General features: G+C 38.5%; 1 protein-coding gene across 1 annotated transcript; it reads left to right on the forward strand.

Annotated features, from left to right (window-relative positions):
- The first annotated feature begins 9,054 nt into the window (after window positions 1-9,054).
- On the forward strand, window positions 9,055-12,883 carry LOC117288279 (uncharacterized protein C17orf98-like). Its single transcript, XM_033769070.1, has 3 exons — window positions 9,055-9,651; window positions 11,209-11,317; window positions 12,376-12,883. Exons 1-3 carry the CDS (start codon window positions 9,316-9,318, stop codon window positions 12,534-12,536), a joined length of 606 nt encoding a protein of 201 aa, XP_033624961.1. The 5' UTR covers window positions 9,055-9,315; the 3' UTR covers window positions 12,537-12,883.

Genomic DNA, 12,883 nt, shown 5'->3' on the forward strand with positions numbered 1-12,883 from the left:
ACGGCGCTTTTTGGTGAACTTAGTTTTTACTATCACAGTCCATGGTCTAAAGAACGTGATGGAAAGAACTGTTGAAGCACTTGAAAGTAATGATTTTGATGAGACTTCATTTTTAGGGCCGATTTTATATTACGAGACACATTGACATTGTATAATTTTTTCACTTGCCAGAAAGCATTTACCGGTGACAGTATCTTAAAGCAGACTTTTCAACAGAAATTTTAATGAACAGTTTCGTTTTACATCTCCGAGCTGGAACGTTTAATATGCACAGCTAGATAATGATGGGTCATTTTCTCATTCTAATCAGTAACATGGCGCTGTGTGTAACTGGGTGTGGACTTAAGACCACATGACGGTGGGGTGGACCATAGACCCGTGGAAAGAATTAACGTGATCCCGGGACCATGGACCAAGCCCGCGGAGAGCTCCCATCTTCAGCCAAGAGTCAGCTTTGAAGCGACAGTGATTACAGCAGTTTAGTGCTGACTTTCAAGATACTGGAATTAAAGATCTATGGATATATTGTTTTAAAGGGAATGGTGTGGCTATGAGAGGTATTGTTGGAGGGTTGCCTATTGCCGTCAAGAATATTAAAATAACCGCGTTTAAGACAGCAAGGTGGTAAACGAAGATCTGTAACGATTTCTTGTGCATGCATGCAGGTCCGCCCGTTAGGGGCAATTTTGTGGCTGACCATCAAGAAACTGGAATTTAAGATCTATGGATGAGGTGTCTATTGCTGCCAATAATAAAAGAACCGCGTGGACAGCAAGGTGGTAAACGAAAATCTAGTACGATTTCTTGTGCATGCATGCAGGTCCGCCGGTTCGGGGCAATTTTGTGGCTGACTATCAAGAAACTGGAATTTAAGATCTATGGATGTGTTGTGAGGTGTCTATGCTGCCAAGAATAAAAGAACAGAGTGTGAGAAGACAGCAATGCGGTAAGCGAAGATCTCTGACCATTTCTTTTGCAGGTCCCCCCCCCCCACTCACCTATACCCACCCAACCCCTCCGGACTCCCGCCACACCCGGCGATGAACTTGTTGATGTTGTCCCATCACTTATAGCTTGTTAGGTGACGTCGCACTTTCTTGGTTTTTCTTGGCTTGTATAGCCTTATCGGTCGAAGCCGATAGTACATTTGTATTAGATGAGACTGGTTTTCCGTAGGGGGTTGAAACTTCAAGTCACCAGTTGTCATGTTTCATTATTTAACGGCCTCATTAACAATAACTCAACATTATTTCGGATAAGATGACATCTTGGATTAAAGCTGTCGAAAAGCATAATAGGAGTATAACTCAAATTCATTTAAACTAATAATTGAACAATTCTTTTGAGTGTCATTATAACCATTTATACATAAACTATTGTTTAAATACTGAATTATACAAAACAAACCTTTAATATGACACAACAATGTAACATTTTGGGGTGTAATTAAACCATTAGAAGCAGATTTGTTTAAAAAAGAAAGTTCAACAAAAATAAATGAAATCCCCCCCCCCAAAAAAAAGCCAAACCAAAACAACAACAACAACAACAACAGTAACCAACCACCAAACAATCCGGTTGTCATGGAAACAGTGACCATCCATGCCAACTTTGAACCCATTGTTTAAGATCGGTTACTAAAAACTCGTTTCATAAAAGACATTCTTCTTTTCGTAGGAAAAAATGGAAAAGTTTCCGTATGGCGCCACCACTTTTTCATTCTATATGAAATAATATAGTATCTAATTTACCTCAATGAGATTTCCATCCCTTTTTGTAAAAATGAGTGAAAAAGTGGTGGCGCCATACGGAAAGTTATCTGAAAAAATACCCGGCGTGTACCAGCTACATTCGACCCTAGGGCCAATTTCATAGAGTTGCTTAAGCAAAAAATAGATTAAGCACGAAAGTAGCTTGCTTATTACACATTTATTTTTACTGGCCAAAGTTTCATGCCATATACGTTGCTTATGACTGGTATTTAGCTGTTGTTTACTTAGCATACAGTTGAGTGGGGTCTTTGCCGGTCTTCTGATTTTACTAAGCATGGATGTTTCGTTTAAGCAGAATATTGTGCTTAAGCAGCTCTATGAAGTTGGGCCCTGAATACACGACTAAAAATCCCGAGATTGCGCGGCTACCGGCTCAATCTCGAGATTGAGCAGACCCATGATTACACTGTGTACATCCGTATTTGCACACACAACAAGTGGCGCGCTTTCTGGGCTATACCATTTTAATAGTTGGTAGACTTTAATACCATTTTATTAGTTGCTAGGCTAAGGTCATTATTTTTAACATCGCTTCCTCGGAGGAAATTTTAAAAGTAAAACGTGATGCAGTATAATAATTCGTTCACGTCTTAAATATTTTAAAGATTTTTTTTTAGATATAATCTGGTTGTAATAATTATAATTTTTTGTTTTTAAGTTTGAGCTGTACACAAAAAATAATCACCCCTAGTAAAAAATAGAACGGTCTTTAAAACAACCTTTTGGGAAGTCATTGCCGTTTCGAAACCACAAGGGGCGCTGATCGAAGCCTCATATAGGACAGCACACATTTTCGGAATTACTGACGAAGCTCAAGGACAGCAAAATCCGTAGTTTCGAAAACGGCCTGTCATTCTCTTGCAAACTGAAATCGGACTTCCGTCTTAATAAAAAACAAAAAAAAAACAAAAACATACGGAGTCCTTAAAGGGAAAACTTAATAAAAATTCTACACGAATTTGTATCAATTGTATCTTAATACGTTAGGGGAAAACCGAGACATACATTATTGTAATGTAGCAGTTTAATGTAGTGTGATGTTTTTGTAAACAAATTCATCTATTGAGTATATGGTTCGAATAAATTAAAGCTTTTCAGGTATAATGTGTGGATGGGGGATATTGTTGAGCGTCCCAGTGGTGCGTCCCAGTATATATGAATGTTTCTTCAAAAGGAAAACCAAAAATAGATGTTGCAAAAACTGCTTGAAACCAAAAAGGATAACCTAAAATGCAAACAAAATAGTCAATGGCCTGCTGACGTTTCGACCCTTAGCAGAATATTGTTTGCATTTAATAAAAATGGTGTTATACGACTGAAATGCTTTTGACCAACATTACTTTCTTGAATTGTTTCGTTTGAAATAATAATTATAATATCCTGCACCAATACGATCGGTTTACCAACGACCGATAATATACCCAATTGTAACATACACTTCCTAGCGTTAAAGTGCATTAAACAAATCTACCCTTCAACACCCCGTGGTATTTTACATGAGTAAACTTTTCTTATTTTCCGGTAAATAAAAGTATTTCTTTCGTTTGTTTCTACACACAACAAAACTCCCTTCTTTTGTTAGTTCTGTGCGGACAATAGAAACCGTTTACACTCAAACAGTGGTGTCTGATTTGTCACGGTGTCCGATTTGGAGATAGGGAGGGGGGGGGGGGCTTCACCCGTCTTAAAGGAACTGACGCATTTTGTAATAATTGTCACACTAGCGTTCTCACTTGGTGTATCCCAGTATCCCAACATGCATCCAATTAAATAAAAATCTGTGCAAATTTAAACTCAATATTGACCATCGCAGTTGCAAGAAAATAATGAAAGAAAAACACACTTGTACAAACTAATGTGCTTTCAGATTGGAGCCGTTTCTCACAATGTGTTATACTACCAACGGTTCTCCATTGCTTGTTACCAAGTAAGTTTTTATGCAAACAATTATTTTGAGGTTTACCAATAGTGTCCAGTGCCTTTAAAAAAAAAGTTTGTCATGGAAGGAACGGATCGGGTTGGGTAAACGAAACTTTAGCGTGCCTTGGTTGCGAGGCGACGGGAGGAAGGGGGTGACAGTGATCGGGGCTATAGCTCGGTGAGTGACTTATAATGTTGTCTGCAAATAATATAGAGAGATGAAATAATAACAAGGTGATGTTACTGTGGTGTAACAGTTGTCAAGTGTCCGTCAATGATTCGCTAGCCTCGGGCGCTCATCAGTTGCAGATCTGATCAGTGGTCATTGGTCACAGTGTCGATAAGTTCAACACTTATTTCTCTGCCTCAGGTGAGTGTTGTAGTTATTTGCAAGTTATTTATTTCGAGACTCTCGGATTTGATTATTTTTTGTTCTTCTGAAAAATTGTATTTTTATGTAGGCCTAGTTCAGGTTGGTTTGAGATGCAATTCAGCCTTTGGCTGCGATGTTTCAATTTTTAAATCATAATAATAATGATTCACATGTGGTAGGCCTAATTTTAAACGCTTAGGTTTTTAATCACAAATTTAAAACGAGTGTGGTATAATAGTCAAATTGTTTACATATAATTTTCCCCAGATTCTGGTATGATTCTCGTCGTGTATGTATTGCGTCCTTTGCGCCCACACCTTGTTTAGGCACACCAATTTTAAACAAGTTGGAGTTGTTCAACATTCTGTTGTTGGTTTTAGTTGATATTGCATACATTTAAAGACAGTGGACACTATTGGTAATTACTCAAAATAATTATTATCATAAAACCTTATTGACTACGAGTAATGGGAAGAGGTTGATAGTATAAAACATTGTGAGAAACGGCTCCCTCTGAAGTAATGTAGTTTTCGAGAAAGAAGTAATTTTTCACGAATTTGATTTCGAGACCTCAGATTTAGAATTTGAGGTCTCGAAATCAAGCATCTGAAAGCAAACAACTTAATGTGACAAGTGCGTTTTTTTCTTTCATGGTTGTCTCGCAACTTCGAGGACCGATTGAGCTCAAATTTTCACCGGCTTGTTATTGTGTTAATATGTTGAGATACACCAACTGTGAAGACTAGTTTTTGACAATTGCCAATAGTGTCCACTGTCTTTAAGCAATGAAATCTTCATTGCTTGGCTCGTTTTCATTAGAAATCACCGCTGGAAAAATTTAGTGTAGTTAGTTGACGCGTTTGCTTAAAATAAAAAAAAGGTATAATATTGGAATCTGATAACTGTACAGGCCTAATGTCGGCTTTTGGCTTGAATTAAACTTTTGTTCACCTTTGCGCAGGTTTTGGTGATTGAAATTTGTTACTGGAGATATAATTCAGAATTGATTTTTTTTATTATTTATACCGATTGCAGTCTAAACAAAAATTAACTCAATTTTACCATGGCACATCAACGTCATCAACACGTCATCATGACTAGTCCACTCTGGCATAGGGACATTCTCCAGCGTGAGGTCCTCCCAGCTCCTCCGGAGGAGAAACTGAAAGAATTGGAGGAGAAATTCAAACTTGATTGTATCCTGGTAGAGAAGTTACGCTATAAATGGTCTCCGGACATCATTCCTAAATACGATGCTCAGATTGATCCGTTTGCAAGGCATTACTTCCAGTCACCGATGGTCCAATCTTTACTTCGTACAACGTTGACGAATAAGGTACCAACGTTTCATTTACCATTCGATTATATTTCTAATACTACATTATATTCTCATATAATCTTGTGACCCTTTGTTTTCGGGGGCACTTCAGCGTTTTTAAGTTCTTTTCTTGTTTTCTTTTCTTTTTGCTTTTTCAACGAAAACCCAGTGTTGCCATCTCAATTTTATTTTTAAAAGTTAGTTCTATTTTCAAGAGCAGTCATTTTTACTTTCAAAGGTATTTTATGGAAATACAAAATTCTTACCGCTATAAACCCGCTTTCAGATTTGAAGCCCTCTTTAACCGACGTAGGCCTACCTTTTCTTTACCATGTACCCTTTGTTCCCCAAAAGATCGCGTGAGTAGTTTCTGTAAAAAGGCAAGCTAAAACATAAGAGTTGTTTTAAAATAATCATAATGAGGACACCAGACACGTACCAGAATAGTCGTACCCTCATCGTGCTTGTAACAGACATTATATTGACATGTTTGGTGTATTTTTCATGCTGAGGTAGTTTGTCGAGGGATTAATCAAACAATGGCATATTGAGTGTTGTATTTAACAATGCATTAGTGGCACAATAGAAGGACAAACTTGCTAAGTTGTAACTCTTAAAGATTACGCACTTCCGTGGCACACTTCACAATGCAGTTCGTGGGTTGTGGTATTAAAAAAACAGTCTTTGATTTGGGAAAGTAATTTCCAATATTTTGTTTAACTCATATATTGACCCCTCTGAGCACATTATTTTGACTCCCAAAAATTATGTGAAAACAAATTAAAATGACCCATTTTTGCCTTATAGAAGACTCGTTGCCACAATTTCCTTTACAAAACAATTGTTGTGAAAGATAAAGTTACGTTTAGTCAACCATTATGCTGATTTGTGTACTCATTTGTTTTTGCAAAATGATTTGAATCAATCCCATCGTCTAGTTTTCACAATTGCTGTTAACATTTTAATGAAACTACGAAAAACAACAATACTGATTGTCAGAAATTGTGTTCACTTTAAATGGTTGTTTCTCTTGCGGCAATTGAAATAAGCACAAGTGACTAGTTTTATGGTTATCCAAATGCTATTTTCTCCGTGTATTATATCTATTTTGACCTATTAGACGGAACTTTCCTCCGGAGGATTGCCGCTGGTTTATTATTCGTATTGAAACTTGAATATGCCTACAATTTTGGATAAAACAACAAGTTGTTACTTTCTCTTGAAAAGGTGTTCAAAAATCTTTTTTCGTCATACAATCAGCCGTCCCCTAGTGAGTTGTTTGGTTTTCAATTGACTTTGTTTAATTGACATTTCGGTTGAATCTTCACGTGGTAGTTTGTACATGGATCAACGACACAATAACATTCTAAGTGATGTATTTGCCGGTGCATTAGTGCAACAAAGGATGGGCAAATTGACTTTAGTTGTAACTTGTAAAGATTACACTTAGTTATTTGATTTGGTGATCGGCGTGTCAGGTTTGAAACAGAAAATCAATATCATTTTCGCGGCAGGCTTGGGCGTTGAGGGCCGCTTGGCAAATGGACACAAGTGTTTTGAAAATCATAATTTTTTTTTTTTTTTCTTTCCCTAGAAATTAGTGAACAATGGAACAAAATATTATTTAGATTGAACAAGGAAACGAACAATTATTATTTCGAGATAATGAACGTTCTCCGAAATAATTTTGGACTTTTCAGACACATATTTTAACTGTTGGTATTTACAAACATAACAGGGCCTGATTTGATAGAGCTATACTCAAGCAGAAAATTGTGCCTAATAATTATAACTTGCTGCTTAAAGGCAGTAGACACTATTGATAATTACTCAAAATAATTATTAGCATAAAACCTTACTTGGTGACGAGTAATGGGGAGAGGTTGATGGTATAAAACATTGTACGAAACGGTTCCCTCTGAAGTGCCATAGTTTTCGAGAAAGAAGTAATTTTCCACGAATTTGATTTTGATACCTCAGATTTAGAACTTGAGGTCTCGAAATCGACAATCTAAACGCACACAACTTCGTGTGAGAGGGGTGTTTTTTTTTCTTTCATTATTATCTCGCAAGTTCGATGACCGATTGAGCTGAAATTTTCACAGGTTAGTTATTTTATGCATGTTGAGAAACATCAACTGTGAAGGCTAGTCTTTGACATATACCAATAGTTTCCACTGCCTTTAACAAAGGTTAACAGACCTTGTAAGCAACATTGTTTTGTGCTTATTATTTAAAGCTACTTTTGTTTTCCAAAATTTTTGGGCCGCAGTTTGGGGGGTTTGCCGAGTGTCTGATTTATCTACCCTCAGGCTTTACAACATGAAACAAAACAAACAAATATGCCTAAGACTCTGTACATTTATCAAAAGTTCGGAGTTATAACATTGAGATTGTGTGAGCATGCAGGAGGGGTTAACCAATCTTAACGAGCGCCCTCAGTGTCAGCGCATGATATTAGCATCGATGTTTGGGGGATCCCAAATCATTTCAGTATGATGCTACTTGGTGATTAGTTTTATTTTCCAATGACATTGGTTAGGTTTCATATTTATAATACGTTAATTTCATTTCTCGGGAACAAACAAGTACCAAATTGCAACTTAATTATGTTAAAAACATTGCAAATACAGCAAATAGCAATTTAAAATAAACTAGGTTAAACACAGAGTAGGTTTTAGATCTATTGGCAGGTGTCTTAGGTGGACGTTGAAATAAAAAGAGCAAAGTTTGTTTGTGGTTTGTTTGTGTGTTGTTTTGTTGATGTTTTCTTCATCTCATTGTGAAGCTGAAGCGAAAGCCGAGGATTAGTGAGTTCTGAATTGATAATAATTATATTTCGACATACTGCTTTGATTGAAGTACTCCGTTTATTTTCATCATAGATTTATTACAATGTTTCCATTTTTATTTGAATACCGGTTACACTAAAGGAAACAACCACATCCCCAAGACCGAATGGTTCAGCTTATGCGACTAGGCGGAGCAGCACTGACACCACTCCCCGTCACAAACACCAAGGCACCCCACCCAAAGGACTCCATTCACCTAGGTCGAGTAGTCTCAACACCCTATCGGGCAGACGACGTGCTCCACCACCCCCGGCTGCGACGGTGCTCGCTGGGCGGCGTGAGGGCTACAACATCGACAGTGTAGTGGCGACCAATCAAGTCACTAAGTACAAACCGCTGAATCGATCTTACGATGCCACCAGAGACTGGCATGCAAGGGGGTACTTTCAAAAACCTGGGGTGCGCAAAGTTTTGGCGCTCACCACACTCGGGTCTTCATCGGTTAGCGGCAAGAATGAAACACACAAGGTAAGTTGTCAATCCTTTATAATTTATATAATTACCTTTTTTTTCATTCCTTGCAATACAAGTTATTTTTCCAACATAAAAACGTTATTTGCCAAATTCTGAATAATATTGTACTAAAAGCAAAACATTAAAGCGATTTCAACACATACCGCTACAGAATCCAAAAAGAGACATGAGAGAGAAAAAAATTCTAGAAAGAAAATATCTTCCCAATAAAATTCAACATTCTCTGCACAATATTGCCGTGCAAATTGCAATAGCGCCCTCCTGTGTTGAGTTCCCGTACAACCGCACAGTCCCCGTCGCTTAGCAACTAATTGACAGGCTTGGTGCAATGTTGGCCATGCAACAGGTGCAGTCACAACAAAGTGTTACGGACTCCCACAGCAGAAACTCGCAGTCACTGTTTGTGAAACCAAAACTTCACTTATTTACATTCAACAACAACAAACAAGAACTTGGTAAAAGTGTAGAAACATCAAACCTCCAATCCATACGAGTAACACACGACACTTGACAGTAGACACACACCATAATCAGAACCAGCGGTCTACACAACCACGTTCAGCATTCAACAAGTGAAACCAAATCGACTCAACCAAATCAACCATCATGTCTGATAAGGGATCCGAACCACCCACCTCACCAGCACCGTCTGAGAAAGCCCAGAGCCCTACTCCATCGGTAAAGTCAGCCAAGAAATCACCGAGAGGTCGACCGGCCAAGTCGCCTCGTGGTCCTCCACAACCGACCCCGGAAGAAATCGCTCAGAAGGAGAAGAGTTTCTTGCTGGACTGTATAGCCGTGGACACCATCTCCAAGGACTTTTCTCACTGTCAGCCCAAATTGGGGCCAGCCATACCAGCATATAACTCGCAAAACGACAAGCATGTCAAGTTGTATTTTTCGCGAGAACAGGTCGATGAAACATTGCGCAAAACACAGCAGGTAATTGGTATAAAGAGGACGAATCTAAAAATGAGGGTGTTCAAAACTGTAATTGTAATTATTGTTAACAAGTTACTAGTTTCAATAATTGTAACAGTCCGGAGGGTCGCTCACGGGGGCGTAATGACCCTCGCTGGAGCGTTACAATTATTCTAACTACATGCTTGATCCAAAGAACGCTTCTAGAAAAATCACTTGTGGACGTTATGATGCTCATGTAGGGTCTACCATTGGTCAACCCTCTGTGGTTGTTTAAGCCCCAGAACTTGTTGCCTTGGATCGGACAAGTTGGTCGATAAAAAACATTTGAGACCGTTTTTTTTATGGTTAGAAAGATGTTTTAAAAGTAGAATATAATGATCCACACAAGTATCACTCAAAATTGCATGATTTTCCTTTTACGTCGCGAACTAACACGGTCGCCATTTATGGGAGTAAAAAATTTGACTCCCATAAATGGCCGACCATGTTAGTCGACGAGGTAAAACGAGAACCACCCAATTTCGAGGCTTATTTGTGTAGATCATTGTATTCTACTTTTACAACATCTTTCTACCCATATGCATTTTATAACAAACGATAACAGAACGCTTTTCGAAGACCAACGCGACGGATCCAAGCAACGTGTTCCTTTAAGGTTCAGTACGCTATCCTTTGTGTAGACAATAGCAGATCAAACAGCCCCATATAAATCCAAGACTACTGTGCGATGTTCATAACCTTCTGGCCTCTGACCACGGACCTTATGATCCTTGCAACGTACTTAAAACGAGAAGGATGACTACAAGGAGGTTGCCATACTTGGATCGTACTCAAGGGATGTGCTAGACGTGACGTGGTCGGGCGTCATTTGGATGTATATGCGCACACAGACCCATCCTTTAAGCAACACAAGTTCAATCAAAGGCATAAGTTTAAACATATTTTAAACAAGGTGATCGATAAAAAAGTTTAAAACAAATTTCACATTACATCACCCTGTAGAAAGTTTGCTTTAAAGGACAGTGGACACTATTGGTAATTACTCAAAATAATTATCGGCATAAAACCTCACTTGGTAACGAGTAATGCGGAGAGGTTGATAGTATAAAACATTGTGAGAAACGGCGTACTCTGAAGTGACGTAGTTTTTGAGAAAAAAAGTCATTTTCCACGAATTTGATTTCGAGACCGCAAGTCTAGAATTTGAGGTCTCGAAATCAAGCATCTGAAAGCACACAACTTTGTGTGACAAGGGTGTTTTTTCTTTCATAGTTTTCTCGCAACTCCCGACGACCAATCAAGCTCAAATTTTCACAGGTTTGTTATTTAATGCGTATGTTGAGATACACCAAGTGAGAAGACTGGAGTTTGACAATTACCAATAGTGTCCATTGTCTTTAAACACATGTCATTGACAGTTTGAAACCAACCTCTATGCTACTTTCCATTTGAAATGCACAGTCCCAGATTGTGGCTTGAATAATAATTACACAAAACCCTCTTGAGAACTGAAGTGTCCCGGCATACATGCGATATCACAATAACAATTTTGATCTTTACTCTTTACTTTTTCAGGACAAAGGTGGATGTTCGATTGATGGGCCAGTGATTGACAGATTTATTGAATCTGGGGCTGGATACCGATATCTACATGCAAGAAATGCTGCTCCAGGATCAGCAAGAGGTATTGAATGACCCCCCTCCCCCAACCAGATGTCCCAGCCCTCTAACCCCTCTGCACACCAGCCCCGCCCCTCCCCTGACCTCTCAACTATACAACGGCAAATTAAAGACCCAATCTCGCAAATATTTGTGTAATTTAGTACTAAACTAATCAACTAAGACGTAACTGTTCGGCTTAGATCTATGCTGTTCAGTTTAGCACTGACCTGTTCAGCTTAGCACTAAATTGTTCAGCTTAGTACTAACCTGTTCAGCTTTGAACTTAAGTGTTCAGCTAAAAACCGAACTGTAAAGCTAGGAAGGGACAGGTGTTGTGAAGAGACAATTAAATGGATATTATTCTTGGACACAGGAGTGACTGTGGTCCAAGATGTATTGTGAAGTTGGTGTAACTCATATTTTAATAAGACAACATCGGGGCACAGCCTAGAGAGGGCAGCCCCGACTGAATTAACTTTGAAGTCTAATGAAGCATGGAAACAACCAAAAGTTTAGGGAAATTTCGACCCTATGAAGGCCTAATATTTTCTGAGCATGCTCATAATTATTACCAAGAACAATAGATTTTACCTGGTAAGTCTGCTGCCATCAAGCGTCCCAAAAGTCTCCCTTTGCAAATTACACAATGATGTGATCTGTTTATTAATTTTGGTTTTTACCCATGCACCGATGTGTGTTAGCACTGTATACTCGGTACTTTCCCCCGAGTCCTGTGAAAAAATATCACAGGCATGTTACTCGGGTGGGATTCGAAACCCACGACTCTTGCAATTCTAAAGCAGTGTCTTACCAACTAGACTACCGAGGTTGCCCAGTAGCTAGAGGCAGTTCGAATCCTATGTTTTGGCAGCGGGTACTGCAACGATATAATAGATGTTAAATTTGCATCGGGGATAAAGAATATTAATTTTGGTTTTTACCCATACACCGATGTGTGTTAGCACTGTATACTCAGTACTTTTCCAAGTCCTGTGAAAAAATATGTTTATGGATGTGTGCTTAGCCTTGTCCTATTTTGTATTCATCTAATCATTTATTTCAACTCTGACTTCTTTCTAGCCGGACACTCCGTGGATCAAATCAGTGGACATGGTCAGTTCCTGTCAGATGCAAAGCCAAACTTCGGATACAACGGAGAATTCGGCTACCGACGAAACTCTCCATGGTTACGCCAGATGCCGTCTCCGTTTGGTGTGGATCCAAGATCTCCTACACATTAAGGATTGGATTGGTCTGATGAGAAGCTTGGACTGTAAGGAGTTAAGATTCCTGAGATGAAAGTTCCTTGATAAAATGCATTTGAATATTAATGAATATGATTTTTACTTGTATATGGTAGTTATGACCAGTCAGAGAAAAGATTTAGCTTTCAGGATTTTCCCAGAATGCACAAGGTCACTTTCAAGTGACATGATCTGCCTGTATTTTGATGGTGACATGAACTACAAGTGTTGTAAGTTAATATCATCTACAAGTTTTATAAGTTGACATCATCTACATGTACTTGTTTAAAAAATGCCACATTTTCTTAAACCATCTTTGTTTTAGTTTTCTTGAAAATTTATTT

Source organism: Asterias rubens, chromosome 3, assembly GCF_902459465.1.
Source record: "Asterias rubens chromosome 3, eAstRub1.3, whole genome shotgun sequence".
Taxonomy (NCBI): Eukaryota; Metazoa; Echinodermata; class Asteroidea; order Forcipulatida; family Asteriidae; genus Asterias; species Asterias rubens.

What these genes read in the sequence shown, in the direction of transcription:
- LOC117288279 (XM_033769070.1), top strand. Translation starts at nt 9,316, where the DNA reads ATGTCTGATAAGGGATCCGAACCACCCACCTCACCAGCACCGTCTGAG. An exon ending in CATTGCGCAAAACACAGCAG is followed by an intron (nt 9,652 to 11,208) that starts GTAATTGGTATA and finishes TTACTTTTTCAG; the next exon opens with GACAAAGGTGGATGTTCGAT. An exon ending in TGCTCCAGGATCAGCAAGAG is followed by an intron (nt 11,318 to 12,375) that starts GTATTGAATGAC and finishes ACTTCTTTCTAG; the next exon opens with CCGGACACTCCGTGGATCAA.